The 16,796-nt window shown below is 42.1% G+C and overlaps 2 protein-coding genes across 2 annotated transcripts; both read left to right on the top strand.

Annotated features, from left to right (window-relative positions):
- Positions 1-3,776: 3,776 nt before the first annotated feature.
- Positions 3,777-12,642, top strand: slc12a10.1 (solute carrier family 12 member 10, tandem duplicate 1; the record flags this gene model as incomplete). Its single annotated transcript, XM_084003055.1, has 27 exons — positions 3,777-3,958; positions 4,629-4,785; positions 4,854-4,985; positions 5,075-5,150; positions 5,315-5,410; positions 5,680-5,819; positions 6,001-6,111; positions 6,228-6,339; positions 6,429-6,559; positions 6,657-6,741; positions 7,346-7,503; positions 7,610-7,717; positions 7,974-8,097; positions 8,214-8,315; positions 8,783-8,938; positions 9,052-9,151; positions 9,251-9,362; positions 9,528-9,662; positions 10,011-10,117; positions 10,219-10,301; positions 10,399-10,458; positions 10,710-10,814; positions 10,899-11,010; positions 11,303-11,389; positions 11,567-11,702; positions 11,823-11,890; positions 12,504-12,642. 27 exons carry the CDS (start codon positions 3,777-3,779, stop codon positions 12,640-12,642), a joined length of 3,114 nt encoding a protein of 1,037 aa, XP_083859181.1.
- A 1,462-nt stretch (positions 12,643-14,104) lies between these two features.
- On the top strand, positions 14,105-16,744 carry LOC311009081 (secretory phospholipase A2 receptor-like; the record flags this gene model as incomplete). Its single annotated transcript, XM_084003054.1, has 5 exons — positions 14,105-14,178; positions 14,667-14,707; positions 14,803-15,168; positions 15,376-15,708; positions 15,810-16,744. 5 exons carry the CDS (start codon positions 14,105-14,107, stop codon positions 16,151-16,153), a joined length of 1,158 nt encoding a protein of 385 aa, XP_083859180.1. The 3' UTR covers positions 16,154-16,744.
- Between the last annotated feature and the right edge of the window lie 52 nt (positions 16,745-16,796).

Below are 16,796 nucleotides of genomic sequence, written 5' to 3'. Positions count from 1 at the left end.
ATGACGATGAACGGTACTTCAGACCCACAAAAGACATCATACATTTATTTTACAAACTGTCGGGTTTCTCCCTCCGGTGACGTGTAAACTGACCTTGGCGTGTGATGTCACTGGAGTTCCCCCGTTTGACTAAATGACGGGGAGAAAAAGGTGGAGGACAAAGTTCCAAGGACTTCTTTGGGGTCTATGGGATCTGTCTTGACCTAGACTTGAAACCGCTCCCCGTCATGGTCTCGGTCTATAACTCCACTGCAGTTAACCTGAACCCGAACCTGAACACACCTCTAGCTACGTATGAAGCTACGTATGTTTGTGTCAGATATGACAGTCACTATGTCAGATCAGGCGATTAAAGAGGCTTTGTCTTTCAGTCAGACATTCAATCATGACTGCTCGTCTTTCTCCACACCTGTGATGTCATCCCTACTGTAACTCGGCTACTTCTCTCCAGCTTTTTTCTTTTGTCCCTCAACAAAAGAGGCAGGGCGGTCGTTGCCATGGTTACATATAATTTCCCTCTATTGCACAAATCCCACCGTGCCCATCGGCTTGATATTGTGCAGTCCGAACAGTTAGTTCCTTCCAAAGAACTACATTGACTTCATTTTTTAAATAATAATAATAATAATAATAATAATACTCTCCCGCCGTATAACGGTCCATCAGTCGCCCCTGGTGACAGATGAGGTCGAAGCAGGCCGGGAACGGAGGAACTACTGTTCTACTCTACCTGTGGATTTTGGATTAATTTCTGACTTTGTTATAGAGCTCAACAGCGCCCCCAAATGTCTAGTTTTTAAACTGCAGGAACACACAACAGGCGACACTTCTGTCTTATAATTAGGGACTGATGGGAAACACCTGGGTGATGGAGGTGGGCGGAGTCAACGAGACCATCCCCAAAAGGGTTTTGTTGTTTGGAAGGAGCTTTGACAGCGTTCTAGTAAAACCCAAACTGTCTCCGTCGACAGAAAAGAAGGCCTGAGGAGGATCTAATCCTGCAGCGATGGGTGAGTCAAACCTGCAAACTCCTGCAAAATACTTAAAATTAAAAAATCACTGGATCTAGTTTCCCCAAATGTGAATTTTTGCTTCATTCTTCATCTTTCACAATATCCCAGAAATGAACAAATTTTAGTTTTAATTTTAGCTGTGTGATGATGTCACCTCTGATTAAAAAAAAAAAAAAATTCCCCCCAATTTTTCTGACTTAATCCCCCAGTACAAGGACGAGGCATGAGGTATCTCTAAACCATCCAATGTATTTTTTCCAGAGAATGAAGAAACAAAAGAATTACAACTGGATTTCCGTTGGCACTCAAACCCTCTGGGATCCCCGTCTAGGAGGCCTTGGAGGACCTCCAGTGATCCAGGCTGTGGGGTCCTGGAAGCTCAGAGTAGTTTAGGGGGGCTGGCGGGACCGGTTCTCTTTCTCTTTAGGGTTCTTCTGCACCGACTCCTGTCCACCACTATCAAAGAACACATTTAAAGGAGCTTTATAATGTTCTTTCGTCAAGCCAATGCTGATGCGCCTTAGACTTGCATTCTCTCTGCTGGCCATCAGGGGGCGACCCTACTTCTCTCCATTTATTTTGATTTTTACATAAGTTTATGGTCTCAATCTCTAATTTCAAGTCTTCTTCAATACAGTATGAAGTTAATTTAATCAATGGAGTCAAATAGATGATTAGCCAGGGAATGCAGGGCGGGGCCACCTTGGGTTTGACGGGTCACTACCATCGTTACCATCTTCTTGTTTCTGGTTTTGGTGAAAGGTTTCTTGTGTTCCTTTTGCGCCCGACATCCCCCCTATATCCGTGTTTACTTCATCTCCTCCTCCTTTCTTATTCCTCCTCCATCTTGGTTTCTCTCCGCCTTGCCCACCTGCATCGTCACGACGCAGATGACCTCACATTAGCTGTCGATGACCTCACGGTGACGAGGAAAGAACGGGGAGGGGAGGGAGGAACCGCGCCAACGCTGCGTTCCTGGAAATGTCACAAACATCGTCGTCAGTTTGCCCTCGTGACATCCGACCTTTTATTTTTTAAACCTCGAACTCTAAAAGATGTTGCCAGCAACGCCGTCTTTGGCAATGCTGTGAGAGATCACTGTTGTATCCCATTCTGAAAATAAAAAAAGACCGTCTACGAGACACCAGCATCACACAGCAATTATTTTAAGTGGAGTCTTCACTTTTTTACCAATGGTTAATATCCCAAGACTGGTGCGTTGACGCCTACCTTAGCGATTGCTCCACCGGTGTGGGTGTAACGAGTGACTTTGACCAGCGCACAATGGCTTTGTGAGCGCGTGGCGTGCAGGTTTAATATTAGCTCGGTCGTGGCAATATGATGAACACACTGCAAGAAGTTTCCCTCCCTAAATTAGTCAGTCAATATGGAGTGCAACGTGTGGTTTTCCTCGTTTTTTTTTCTTCAATGCAGAAAAAGTAAAAATGAAAGACTGTTATGTTTTTTTAAAGTAAAGTAGTCATGGATCAGATTTAAAAATAACCTACATAATGAAAGTTGAAGTGTGTTACAGACATCAACTTCCTTACCTTTGGCAGTATATCATCAAGGAAGGATGGCTAGATAGATATTTGACTATTTGTGGTGAAATACAATCTTTTCTGCTGCATGATGTAAAGCATAAAAACTGTAACTACTACGACTAACTATTTTTGAATACATGACGTTGTTGGGTGTGATTAAAAGCTAGCACCGCTAAGAAATTAGTCAGAATATAATTTTCTTCCTTCATACTATTTTTAGCGTTCTTGTGAAAGCAGAGGAGGAATTGGAGTTTCTTTTATTGACAAACATTCCCAGATCATGTGCAGTCAACAATTTTGAAAGAAAACATAATTTGAGTCAGAAAAAAAACCCTTCGGCATGACATATCTGAAGAGAAATTAAATTAAACTAGATTAAAAGAGGTTACCTGTATAGATGAAATCAAATGTTCTCTATTCTGCTATGTGAAATATGATATTAATGTAATTAATGTGTTTGAACCAATTTATTTAAGATCAAATAGAAGGCTATGTCATGATCTTTTTATGAAATACTGTTCCATTTCTTTTAGTGTGCTGGATGATGAGGTGTGTGAGGAGAGGGGAGGAGGCTGTGGAAGATGGGAGGGGGCGTCCCCTACCTCATTGATGTTATAAAGATTAAGAGTCGCAGTGTGAAATATAGAAGGAACCTATTTCATCCATTAACAGCAGATTCGTCTGGAATAGAAAATAACCTGTGTGAGTACCGCAGACTTGTGTTTGCTTTATCTACTAAACAGTAATTGAGTGTTTTCATATCATTAAAAGCCTTGATTGCATTTAAAAATTGTATTCTGATTGATATGCATTCCTATTCATTCATTTAGGTTACTAGAAACCGAACGCTGGCTTATGTCATTGATGCTCATATATTTACAACAATCTGTAACATTAATATATCTTCTACTCACTGGAGAGACATATGTTTGCAGGAAAATTTCACATAATATAACCCAAACAATGATCTTCTGTCAAACTGAAGGTCTCTTCAAGATGACCTGGAGCCGGTTTACATGTAGGTGTGCAGCATAAGTTACCATGGCGATATACCCTGGGTTAAACCTGAAATTACTTGGTAGGCCCAGATGACTGAATCATCACTGTCAGAACCAGACGTCCTTACTGTTTTAGGAACATCATTTCTGTAAAAACAAGCCTTCTCATAGTTGATTGTGTCATCAGCCTCGTTCTGTTCAGGAATCGGTGAGAAGTGCCGATGGGACAGTCCTCATCCAAACCCGATGGCCCGGTCCCGGCAGTTCTCCCTCTCGTCGTCCTCTCAACCAATGAGGAAGGACCTCCCAGGTACTCTTCACACCAGTATGACACCAGCAACCGGCAACAAAACGGGAACCTCCAAATACCTCCGGCCATCGTCGTTTCCGATGCGGATTCAAGGTTTGTGTTGTTTGTTGATCCATTTTCACGTTTTTTTTTTTTTTTTTCACTTTCACGTTCATTAATTCCATATTTAAGAGTCATAAAGTTCATGAAGTTTCGTAAACTACAGACAAATCCAACAAAAGTAATGGCCAAAGTCCATCCATCCATTGTCTACCACTTATCCTGTATTTAGGGTCACAGGGGGGCTGGAGCCGATCCCAGCTGTCATTGGGTGAAGGCAGGGTTCACCTGGACGCCAGTCTATCACAGGGCCAACATGTAGAGACAGACAACCATTCACTCTCACATTCACACCTACGGGACATTTAGAGTCACCAATTAACCTATCCCCATCCTGCATGTCTTTGGACTGTGGGAGGAAGCCGGAGAACCCGGAGAGAACCCACGCTCACACGGGGAGAACATGCAAACTCCACACAGTAGCGACAGTGCTACCCACTTCATCACCGTGCAGCCCCATTGCCAAAGTCATTCATTCATTATAGTGTTTGCTGCCCTTTGTGAAAACACACATCACAATAATTTCACAGCATCTAGCGGCATCTAGTGGCCATTGCGGGTTAAGACTTTTAGAAATAACCATCAGCATTTGAATGCAATATTTGCTTTTCTTTTCTTTTCTTTGCTGATTTGATTTGGACTGACTTATTTTCCTATCCAACAGGGCATCAGAGGACCAGGGCTCGAGGATGGAGCTGCGGAGATCCTCCTTCTACAGCACGCTGGACCTGGTGCCACAGCTGGAGCATTATGCCAGCACCCTGCCACACCCGCAGGCCAGGAGCCGCCCGTCGCTCGAGGCCCTCCGCAGGGCATTTGAGGTAAAGTTTCCACTCACACCATCATTATTTAAAAATGTATTTCTTTGTCTAAAACGTATTCTTCTCAGGAGGTGGAGGCGGGTGTAGAGGTCACCACTATGGACTCAGGAGTTGGCAGTCTGCCAGACAGTGGAAATGAAGAGTCACAAGCTGCACAGGAGAACGCTCCTGTTAGATTTGGCTGGGTGACGGGAGTCATGGTGAGCACAAAGCAGGCGTTTCAGTGTTGGCCTCGCATATTTATCATAAATCATATCACTGAGCTGTTTTTATGTCACTTTTGTCACAGGTCCGTTGCATGCTGAACATCTGGGGAGTCATCCTGTTCCTGCGCCTCTCTTGGATCACTTCTCAGGCAGGCGTTTGTGAGTTTATTTATCCATCCACACATTAGTCCCTTTTTTTTTTTATTCCTGCGTTATGGCTTTAATTCAAAACAGTTAAGGTAAATGACAATTATATGTGTATTTAAACCTCCATCACACTGACGTCAATCAATATGAATGTACTTTGGTTTGTCTCATCCCAGTGTTGACCTGGCTTATTATCCTGATGTCTGTGATGGTAACCTCGGTAACCGCCCTCTCCATCTCTGCCATCGCCACCAACGGGAGGGTGATCTCAGGTCCGGCACTTGAAGAGTAATTTAAAAAAAAAAAGATTCCAGTGAATGAAAGTTGGTTCATGTGTTAGATGATGTACAATTTAAAAGTAACCGAGTGGGCCTTTAAGAAGGGAAACTTGTATTTGAACTCAAAACAGATTCAAGACAAAGGAAATAAATATGTAAATTTACAATAAAGTATTTTCTTGCTGAGTCATTGTTCCTGTCCCGCTAGAAAGTTATGTATAGCGGTATGTTATGTATAACATCCTTATCTCTCTTTTTTTTAGGTGGGGCATATTTCATGATCTCCCGCTCTCTGGGCCCAGAAATTGGCGGACCAATTGGGATGGTGTTTTCCTTCGCCAACGCTCTGGCTTGTGCGCTCAACACCGTTGGCTTTGCAGAAGTCGTCCGTGATCTAATGCAGGTCATTATGATGCCTGAACTCTAAAAATTGATACATAATAGTTTGGTTTTCACAACCCAGAAATGAATGAATAAGTATTGTAAAAGCATTGCTCAACAAATAGCCTGACTTTTGTACTACATACATACATTTCATCATTGGTGTCTCATATTCGTGTGAATAATTCGGTTTGTTAATGAAGGAGTTTGGTGTCGTCATGGTCGACCCAATCAATGACGTCCGTATTGTGGGCGTGATCACGGTGACTGTTCTTCTGCTCATTTCGTTGGCTGGAATGGAGTGGGAGTCCAAGGTGAGCACATCCTCCCACATCTCACTTTATTTGGTCACTACCTTTTTTTTTTTTTACTCTCATATCATGTGTTTTTCCTTTTTTTTAATTGTATTTAATTTGTCTCTGTCTCTCAGACTCAGATTTTGTTCTTTATAGTTCTCCTGGTCTCATTTTCCAACTACTTGGTGGGCACAATCATCCCTCCCAGTCCAGAGAAACAGGCTCAGGGCATCTTTGGATACCGCGGTAAGTTCAGGCTTCTTGGGACAAGCTGCATTTTAATCCAGCATGTCGTCATACATTTACAAGTGTATGTACTTTAACTTTTTCTCCAGGTGAGATCCTCATATCAAACCTGAAACCAGACTGGAGAGGACATAACAACAACTTTTTCCAGATGTTTGCCATTTTCTTCCCTTCCACCATTGGCATCCTGTCTGGAGCCAACATCTCTGGTGACCTCAAAGTATGAAGAGAAAGAAGGCAGAGAGATACCATTTAGATCACAGCCACCGAGTACAGGAGTACAAGAATGTTGACTTGTGTATGATTTCCTTGTCCAGGACCCTGCTACTGCCATCCCCAAAGGCACCCTCGTGGCCATTTTCTGGACTACATTCAGCTATTTAGTCATCTCTGTCACTGTTGGTGAGCTACTCATTCAACTTGCTCTTATTTTGTATTGATTTGTGCCTCATTTGACTGGTTTAACCATCTGAACTGGTGGGGATTATTTGAGGTGCTGTAGTTTGAGAGGAGAGGCTGGGCACCGGGCCGGAGGATTTATCATATATTAAGGACAGTTTCATCAGCGTAAGGTATGAGTGTGGGTGTGTTGATAGGCTTAAAGTGGTGGGGAAAAAGGAGACATGCAACAGATTTAATGACATAAACACTCCATGACATCACACGGGACCCTTTAAACCATATCATAACTCACCATGGCGATGATATTAAGTCCCTTCTGGTCAAGTGAACACAAAAAAAAACATCAATGTTCCCAAGTTATTGATTACTACTACTTTTTTCCTGGTTCCAAATTTGCTAATGAAACAATTGCAGAAACATGTACTGCATGTTCTTTGTTAGTGTGCACAAACAATCATCCAAGAAATTGTATGAGAGAAGTACAAGTAATCATTGTTAATTGCTTATTTATTCCCTGTCTGGAAGCCAACTCATCTTGGAAGTCAGTTTTCAGAAAAATAACATAAATGTATCAAGCCTCATCCTCCTCCTCCTCCTCCTCCAGGGTCATGTGTGGTGCGTGACGCCTCTGGTAACATAAGCGACATTCTGACTGGAAATCTCACCGACGGCTGTGTCGGCGTGGGATGCAACCTGGGCTGGAACTTCACAGAGTGCATCCAGTCGCAGTCTTGTAAATATGGTCTTGCCAACAATTCAAAGGTAGCATTTAATCCAGAAGGCCTACCATGGAATACAAATATGACTGACGTTTTGTTCCTGTTGTAAGAAATATGATGATGTTAACACCAATGACTATTCCAACCAGGTACTGGGCCAAATTTCAGGTTTCTACTACCTCATCACCGCTGGCGTCTTTGCAGCCAGCTTGTCGTCTGCTCTCGGCTTCCTCATCTCCGCCCCTAAAGTCTTTCAGGTGACAAACCACAGTGTTATTGCTAAATTATTTTCTAGAGTATTAATATTAATAAATAATAAGCTTTGAAGAGTTGCAAAGCTGATAAAAACTGATCTAGGACCAAATGCACTGTTTTTAAAACACTGTTAACGTAGCATCTTCCAACAAAAAGGCTGGCACATTCAATAAAGATGCTATAAAGATATGTATACATGTAGTAATATCTTACATGATGCACAAATTTATGTTTATATTGTATGCCTTATCTGCCCAGTGTCTGTGCAGAGACAATATATACCCGTACATCGGATTCTTTGCAAAGGGTTATGGAAAAAATGATGAGCCACTTCGGGCCTATATACTCTGCTATGTCATTGCTGTGGCCTTGATTCTCATGGGTGAGTCTCCTCTTATACTGTTGCTGTATATTTTTATTGGAATCATTGATTTACATATGTATGTTAATAAGAAGTTTTATGCGTTGCTTGATTTCTCCCTCCTGTCTGTCTTCCAGCGGAGCTGAACACCATCGCAGCCTTGATCTCCAACTTCTTCTTGTGTTCCTACAGCCTCATCAACTTCAGCTGCTTTCACGCTTCAATCACCAACTCCCCCGGTGAGTTTGCCCGTTCGCCATCGCCTTCCAAAACGACCCACGTGAACTTTTCTGTACGGGCACCGCTATGTCTGCTGAAACAACGGTGCCGTGGTTAGAAGAAACCAATAGCAACGTGGTAACAAACAGCGTCACGGTGAAACTCTTTGCTTTGGTCAACCTCCGATTCTGAAACGCGAAGTGCCTTAAACTTGCACTCTCTCTGGTGCCCATCAGGGGGCGACTCCTGGTTGCAAAAAGATGAGGAGAAACCTCGGTAAACATCGTAAACATGAGTTTATGGTCTCAATCTCGAGTTTAAAGTCTTTTTCAATACAGCATGATGTTCATTTAGTACATTATGTATTAGGGTAATTTTCTCACAGACTTCCTTGCAGACTTTAAGTGCATTAACGTCCAGCAGATGTTGCCGTCTGGATTAAAGGTTATGCCACCCATTTTCTTACTGTCGCCACCTTTTTTTCAAGGTTGGAGGCCGTCGTTTCACTACTACAGCAAATGGACAGCTTTGTTTGGAGCAGTGATCTCCGTGGTGCTGATGTTCCTGTTCACCTGGTGGGCTGCTCTCACCACCTTCTGCATCATCTTCTTCCTCTTTGGCTTCGTCAACTACAACAAGCCAAGTGAGTCCACAAAGCAGGTGTTGGGTTTTGCAATGCAACCATGTCCTGACAAGACTAAGATGGCCCAAACTAAAGAGTGCTCTTCGTACATGTGCGTGTTTTTACGTCCACAGAGGTGAACTGGGGTTCGTCAGTCCAGGCCGGTACTTACAACATGGCTCTGTCATACTCCGTCTCTCTGTCTGGTGTCGAGGACCATGTCAAGAATTTTAGGTGAGCGACCAAAAACCTCACATCACATGTCGTACAGCATACAGCCTATAGTATTTGTCTAATCCATCCTCAACTGGAACTTGATCCACGTTCCTTCAGACCGCAATGTCTCGTCCTGACCGGGCCACCAAACCAGCGACCGGCCCTGGTGGACTTTGTCAGCTCCTTCACCAAACACATAAGCCTCATGATCTGTGGCGACATTATCACGGTCAGTCTTTCAGTCTCAACAGTTTGTTTCCCTCAAAAGACGATGAGAGAGGATTCATACCCTCATGTTCAAGAAACGATCCAATCCTCGACATTTCATCTAACGTGTCTTTAGCTTGTTTTTTGGGGAGAAGTTTGTCTTTCGTTAAATACACTTGCCTTCTAGGAGCAGGACCGGCAGACTCGGCCACAGGATGCCACAGATTGGTCGGCAAAGTGGATGATCGAGAGGAAGGTGCGCTCCTTTTACACTCCGTTCACCGCCGACAGCCTCAGAGTTGGAGCTCGACACTTGCTGCAGGTAAAACCGGAGCAGACTGGGCTTTTTGGGAGGGAGGGGCAGGAGCTTTCAGAGAGAGGCCCACAAGAGTTGCTGCAACAGCCAGGATGTGGAAAAATGTTTTTTTGAGCATTAAAATATGTAAACATGATTAAGTAGTAACCTGAAATACTAGAATAATATTCTTTAGGATGCAGACAAGTTATATTTGCTAACCCACGCAATTTTGGCTTATCCTTTTTATACATCTTCTTGGTTTTTTTCAAGACGCGTCATCCTGGGACTAAACATAATATTTTTATGTGATTTGTATTCGTAAATTTCTTATTTAGAAAGAAATCTCTCTTCTCATTTTGACATGTTTTCAAGGCGTCTGGTCTTGGCAAGCTGAGGCCCAACACCCTGGTCCTCGGCTTCAAGACAAACTGGAGACACAGTTCTGCCCAAAGTATTGAAGATTATATCAACACCATATAGTAAGACATTTATTTTGAAACTACTGACGTTCTCAGTTTTACTGACTTTAAAGACGACTCTCTATAGCGTAAGGAAACATTGCACCTTTTACGTTTTCTAGCGATACCTTCGACTCCAACTACTGTTTGTGTATCTTGAGGATGATGGACGGGCTCGATATCTCTGACCAGTTTGATTTTGAAGGTTTGAAATCTTTTTTTGCTTTTGTTTGCCTTCTTACTTTTATATTTGTACAATATTCAACAAAAACCACAACAATGGTGCAATATCTGCCTTCCAGTGAACCAGGGCTTTGAGCCTGATGAATCTGTTGAAAATGAATCTCCAGAGAGGGAATCCGGTAAGAACATGTGCTGGTGCATTGTTAACAAAGTCCTCTATTACTCACACACATTTCCTGACTAACACACTCACTCTGTGACGTAGTAAAGCTAGTACTTCACCCTTTGAATACATTTAGAGATGTACTGTGAGGGGAGACTCGTATTTAAAACCACAATGTTTATAGACATGCTATCATGTGATGTCATCTTTTTATTCTTTTATTTATTGAGTGATGAACCTCTCATCTTCCTTCTCTCGCCGTTACAGCCGACGACGTCTCCGATAAAGGCGACGGTGATCAGATCAAGACGGTGTTTCAAAACGACCAGGGGAAGAAGACCATCGACGTCTACTGGATAGCTGATGATGGAGGTTAGAGAGTGGACTTGTTGTTGATATGTGTCTCTGTGCTCTCAGTAGCCCATACACGGATCCTCTTTATTCCCCTTTTTGAAGGTCTGACCCTGCTGGTTCCTTACCTCCTCACCAGGAGGAAACGCTGGCACCGCAGCAAGGTCAGGGTCTTCATCGTGGGAGACCAACAAAACATGGAGGAAGGCCGCAACGAGTGGGTTTTTCTCTGTTTATGTATAATGATAATAATAATAGGAATTATAATAATATAACAGCTTAACCTGCAAGTTCCTGGTGACGGCGTACCCACCCTGATGCATACCTTAAAACACAGAAAGAGCAAGAAGGTTGCTGAGAGGAAATGAGAGAAAGTCCTTGATTGGATTGTTGAATTTCTGGGGTTTTTAGCGAAATCCTTCAGATGACATTGTGTTGCAGTTTATAACAGAATGCATTATGGTCCGTGAAAACTGATGCGATGAGACTTTGACTGCTTATTCTTTTAGGATGGTCGCTCTGCTGAAGAGGTTTCGTTTGGATTTCAATGACGTCACGGTGATGACGGACAGCGAGAGGCGTCCACACGCCAAGAAGTGTGTATCGAAAACCACACACACACACACACACATCCAAACTTTGTATAATATATATATATTAAGAGGCTTGGTTGTGTGGAATTGGGTTTTTTTTTGTATTTTTTTTAACTCATGCCACATGCCAACCTCTGACCTTTTTTTCTTTTTTTTTTCTTTCTTCTTGCTGCTTCTCAGCCTCAGTAGGTTTTTGGACATTGTCGCCCCCTTCAGGCTGCACGACGAACAGCAGCAAGGTGTCTCAGTTCAGGAACTGAAACAAAGCGCCCCATGGAAAATATCAGACAAGGAGTTTGAGGCCTTCAGACTTAAGGTGTGTGTGTGTGTGTGTGTGTGTGTGTGTGTGTGTGTGTGTGTGTGTGTGTGTGTGTGTGTGTGTGTGTGTGTGTGTGGGGGGGGGTCAAATGTCTCTAAATAACTTTTCCCTTTGCAGTCTGAGAGGAAAGTGAGGCTGAATGAAATCATCCGGAGGAATTCCCAACATGCTGCTCTTGTGCTCGTGTGAGTAAACATCCGTTCAGAGTGTTTGATATTCTTAGATATCTTGGAGGTGCTCCCCTTTTCTTTTGGTTTTCGTCTTATTTTTTTTCCTCTTTCCACTGCTTTGACACAATGCACAAATGATACTGAATATTTTCGCCACTGGTTTCACGACACATTTGAATGTCTCATGTTGCAAATGTTGTAGCACATGTATGCAAATGAGTATGTACAATTATCCTCAGTGGTGGTGTTGTGAGAGGTGGCTTTAGGTAAATACAAATACAGTAATAGTTTCCATGGAAATGTGAGTGCAATGTGCAATACTGTTAAAAACAAATAAACAACCTTGTACTATCGACTGGGAGCGTGATGTGAAACGGGTTAAAAAGGCATTTTTCATTTAATGTCTTTTTTTAAAAAAACAACATAAATCGACATCCATGGTTTGGTCTTTAAGGCTTTGTAACATCTAGACAGCAAACAATGCTGATGTCCACAGGGATGCAAAATTGCACCGTTTCCATGGCACGCATGTGGTTCAATGCAAACCACAGTAAGAGCAGTCTTTGTTCTTCATCTTCAGTTCTGGTATGTTCATGTAAATGTGATGTTTTGTTCCCCCCCCCCCCAGGAGCCTTCCTGTTCCACACAATGACTGCCCCAGCGCTCTGTACATGGCCTGGCTGGATACGCTGACCTGTGACCTCCGCTGCCCCGCCGTGCTGATACGAGGAAATCAGCAGAACGTGCTCACTTTCTACTGCCAGTGAACGCTGTCGTACCTTGATGGACACTATCGAACCTAATGAGTAAAAAAATACAGAGGTGGTGCCAAAAGGAGGGGTTTGTTTTAAAGAAAATAATAATAATTTTACTTGAAAATGTGTAGAGTGATCATCTTAGTCGGCTGCCCGTCAAAGCAAAGAGAAGCTTATTAGTGTAATATATAGTATAATCGTGAAATGTATGAAGAAAAGGATCCATTACGTGCACACTGCTGTCTTTACATACCATGTTTATGTCAGTGATGATGCAAGATGATGAGTCACAAATGCCCCAAATCTCAGATTGAAGACTTTCTATTTGTAACGTCAGTTTTCCGTTAACGTTTTATATGAATAATGTTGTTGGTTCGGTTATTCGAGGTGAAGCTGAGACTGTCGGACCTTTTTCACAGCGCGGGTGTAACCGATGAACATATGGTCCCATTCCACTTAGACCGGTTTTTCTACAAAGGCCGGTTCGGAGCCGTTGCCTCATCTCGAACCAATCTTTCGAGCTCCGACAGCCAAAGAACCGGCTCTGGGTCAGGAAAACTGCTCCCAGACCCGGCGCCAACTCTTTCCTGGTCTTGAAGTTATGAGTTATGAGTTGAACTGGTCTCTAACCACGTCTTGCTTATGGCAGGGACTGGGGGCGGGGCTAGCGTGATCAACAAGTAAAAAAAAACGGAGCTTGTGGAACCGGGGTGACTATGGACGCCAAAGCAGTGGTCGGTCTCCTGGGATTGTGGACCTCGGCAGGAGTGCAAAATAAACCAGAGGGAGCCTCGAGAACAAAACCCGTGTTGTTGTCGGGCTTGAAGTTGGCGTTGGCGTTTCTGGGGAAACCTCAGACGTACAGCGATGTAATGACGTGGCTCTCTAGCCTGTGGAAAAGCTGACCGGTTCTGGGAATGTTCTGGGAATGTTCTGGGAATGTTCTGGGAAGGTTTGCACGTTGCAAACCAGAACCAGAACCAGCACTAGAACTAGGTTCACGTTGGTCGAAAAGGGGTTTTATCAGAGTGCCACAGCCGTTCGAGTACACAATACCCGGACACTAAATGGAACTGGGCCCAACACCCATGTTAGTGATGACACCCGGGTTTACCCTCGCCCATTGAAGGAAACTGGAGAAATGTGAATTTGAAAGCATTGAATGACTTGATGCATCTTTGGAAATGTTGTATTTGAAAACCAGTGACGGACATTAAACAAAGATCAGGTCATCAACATTCTTCTCCGTAAGCGGCTCGACTTTGTGACTCCTTCACTTTTCCTTAATCTGCACTATTTGCACAGGTTGGACTTTTGTCTAGTATTATATTTTGATGATCTATTATATTTTCTATAATATTAAATTAGCTCCAGAGAATACGGATGTATTGGTGTCAACAGTAGACAGTTTTCCTGGCAATGATAAAGATCTGACAATATTTGAATGTTCAAATGATGAAAGATAACTGAGTATATGAACGGCGTTGGAGCATCTTCATCAGCAGAGAAAGGAGAGACATCGGAGCAGATCGAAGCTGAGGACGAGATGTGAGTTGAGACTCTTTTGAGATTTAATGTTTATGTTTATGTATTTGCAGAGGTGGGCAGAATATCGGGTCTATTCGGTTCTTCTTTTCAACACAGCACATGAAAATTACTAATAATATAACGTGTTTTGTAGCTGATTGTATTTTTTATTTATTTTGGATACTAACAAGACAATATACTCCAAGAAAATACGAAGCTTTTTCAGGAAATAATACTGTTTTTTTATTATTTCCCAAAAAATAGTTACTTTTTATTCAAGATTAAGTTGATTATCCTGCAATAAAATAATACATATATTATATATGATATATATCTTGCAATGTCATTTCTATTATAACGTAGTGTTTCTGATCATCATTATTAACTCTGGCTGTAACTTTTATTTTAACTGAAGGCCTCCAGTGTCTCCGTTTCTTCCCCTAAACCTTAATGACCAGTTTTCAAATAAATAGTTTAGTTCAAATTAAAATATCCGTTTCCTCTCACAGAGCAAAGATGCAGTGGAGTCTGTGTGTGCTCATTCTGATGGGTAAGTGGATCATCGTATCTACAGTGTTTTTAACTTTTTTTAAATAGTGGTCTCATGATTTTGATGTTATGATCTAGTGTTTCTGTTGTTATTAGGTCAGTGTTCCCTCTCCCTGTGTCAACTCTACATGTACCACTTTGTTAATGAGAACAAGACCTGGAGAGAAGCCCGGGCGTATTGCAGAGAGAATTACACTGATCTGGCCACAGTGTCTAACATGAGTGACTTGAGGAGACTCGAGGACTTGACAGACTATAGACGTGACGCCTGGATCGGGCTGAAGAATGAACCAAAGGCCAAGGAGACGTGGTACTGGTCTATGCCAGGCATGGAGTTGAGTGGTAACATAACTTGGAAAGGAGGAGAGCCAAATAGCCTTCAAGAGAACTGTGTGGTGCTAAGTAAGAACGAAGGGAATGATTTGAGATGTGACATTGAAAAGCCTTTCGTCTGCTACAATGGTGAGAATGTGTTGCTAATAAAGTTGTGTACACACAGCATGTCATCCTGTCTAAAAACCAAAGTGAATTCTATTTTTAAACTATTTTATTCTAATCTAAAACTGCAGTGGAATCATGTTGATGTTTCTTCTGTTTTGAATAATAAAATAAGAGTTTCACTCATTAAAAGTAAAAAAATGTGTATTTGTTTTTCTGTTCATTTCACAGAAACAGATAAACAAACCCATATAGGGAATGGTCCCTTGAGCTGGTTCGATGCTCAGAGGTTCTGCAGGGAGCATCACACTGACCTGGTCAGTGGTCCAGAACAGCTGAAAAAGTTTAGTTCCAAGAACGAGTCTTTGGAAAACAACGGTGACTTTTGGATCGGCCTGTTCTTAGACAAGTGGAGGTGGTCAGATGGGAGTCAGTTCTCTTTCAGATCCTGGGATCGGGAACCATTTAAAAATACAGATGGCAAAAACAAATGTGCTTTCACTGTAAATGGAAATATGAACTCCGATGAATGCAGTGAAAGAAAACCCTTCATCTGCTATAAAGGTGAGTTTTGGAGAAAAAAATCCTGTTTCTTGTGACGTGTACATTGTGTTCTGTTTTACGCATAATACTTATAATATATTATTTACCCTATCTTTGTCTAGATTCTGTGAAGCTGATCAATGAGAATAAGACCTGGGAGGACGCCTTATATTACTGCAGACACCACTACGAAGACCTGGTCTCCATCGACAGCCTTGACGAGCAGAGATGGGTCCAGGAGAAAGCCAAGAAGGCCCAAACCTCCCACGTCTGGCTGGGACTGCGCTACACCTGCACTCTGGATTTCTGGTTCTGGGTCAGTGATAAGGTCCTCGTCTATAAGAACTGGAACAAGACGGCAGATCTGGATGACTGTGACATGTCTGCAGCCATGGAGACAGGAGGGCAACACAAGTGGTTCAAAGTGCCCGACGACCACAAGTTCAATTTCATCTGTTCTGTGTGATGTTCCCATGTCCTGAGAATGGCATTCTGGGAAATGTAGGCTTCTCGGCCTCCTTATTCTTTCTCCTAATGGGGGTTCTTTCATTCATATTGGGAGGGTGTATTTTGTTTTGTGTTAATTCAGTTTTATCGTTATGGTTGTGATAGGAATAAATACACCAATGAACATGCTGGTTTTATTTTGCTTCCATGTATTAAATATGGGACGTATAACTTTTTTATTATCAAGTTTTGCTAAATATCTGGTGATGGTTACATTAAGTCAAATCTTTGTCTCTGATTATGACATGTATGAAGTTTTATGTAAACTGATCATTTATATATATATATATATATATATATATATATATATATATATATATATATAGCATTGTATTTGGTTAGATGGTGATTTATGAAGACGTTTGTTCCTTTTAATTTTCTGCCGTGTTTCAGTAGTGTGAGTTTGTGCTTCCTATCTTTGTTGATTGACGGATATCTTATATAATTACTCAACCTTTCACAAAAAAAAAACATTAACAAATGTGTTTTTGTTCCAAGTAAAAATATCTATAAGCAATGTTAAACTGTTAAAATAAAGTTTTTCATCATTTTTGGAGAGTTATTACTGTCATTTCACGGCTCGTCACCTCTATTATATTTCT

The sequence above is a fragment of the Eutrigla gurnardus genome (assembly GCF_963514095.1).
Source record: "Eutrigla gurnardus genome assembly, chromosome: 23".
NCBI lineage: Eukaryota > Metazoa > Chordata > Actinopteri > Perciformes > Triglidae > Eutrigla > Eutrigla gurnardus.
The sequence above is the reverse complement of the archived record's forward strand: the minus strand, read 5'-3'. Positions and strand labels throughout refer to the sequence as shown.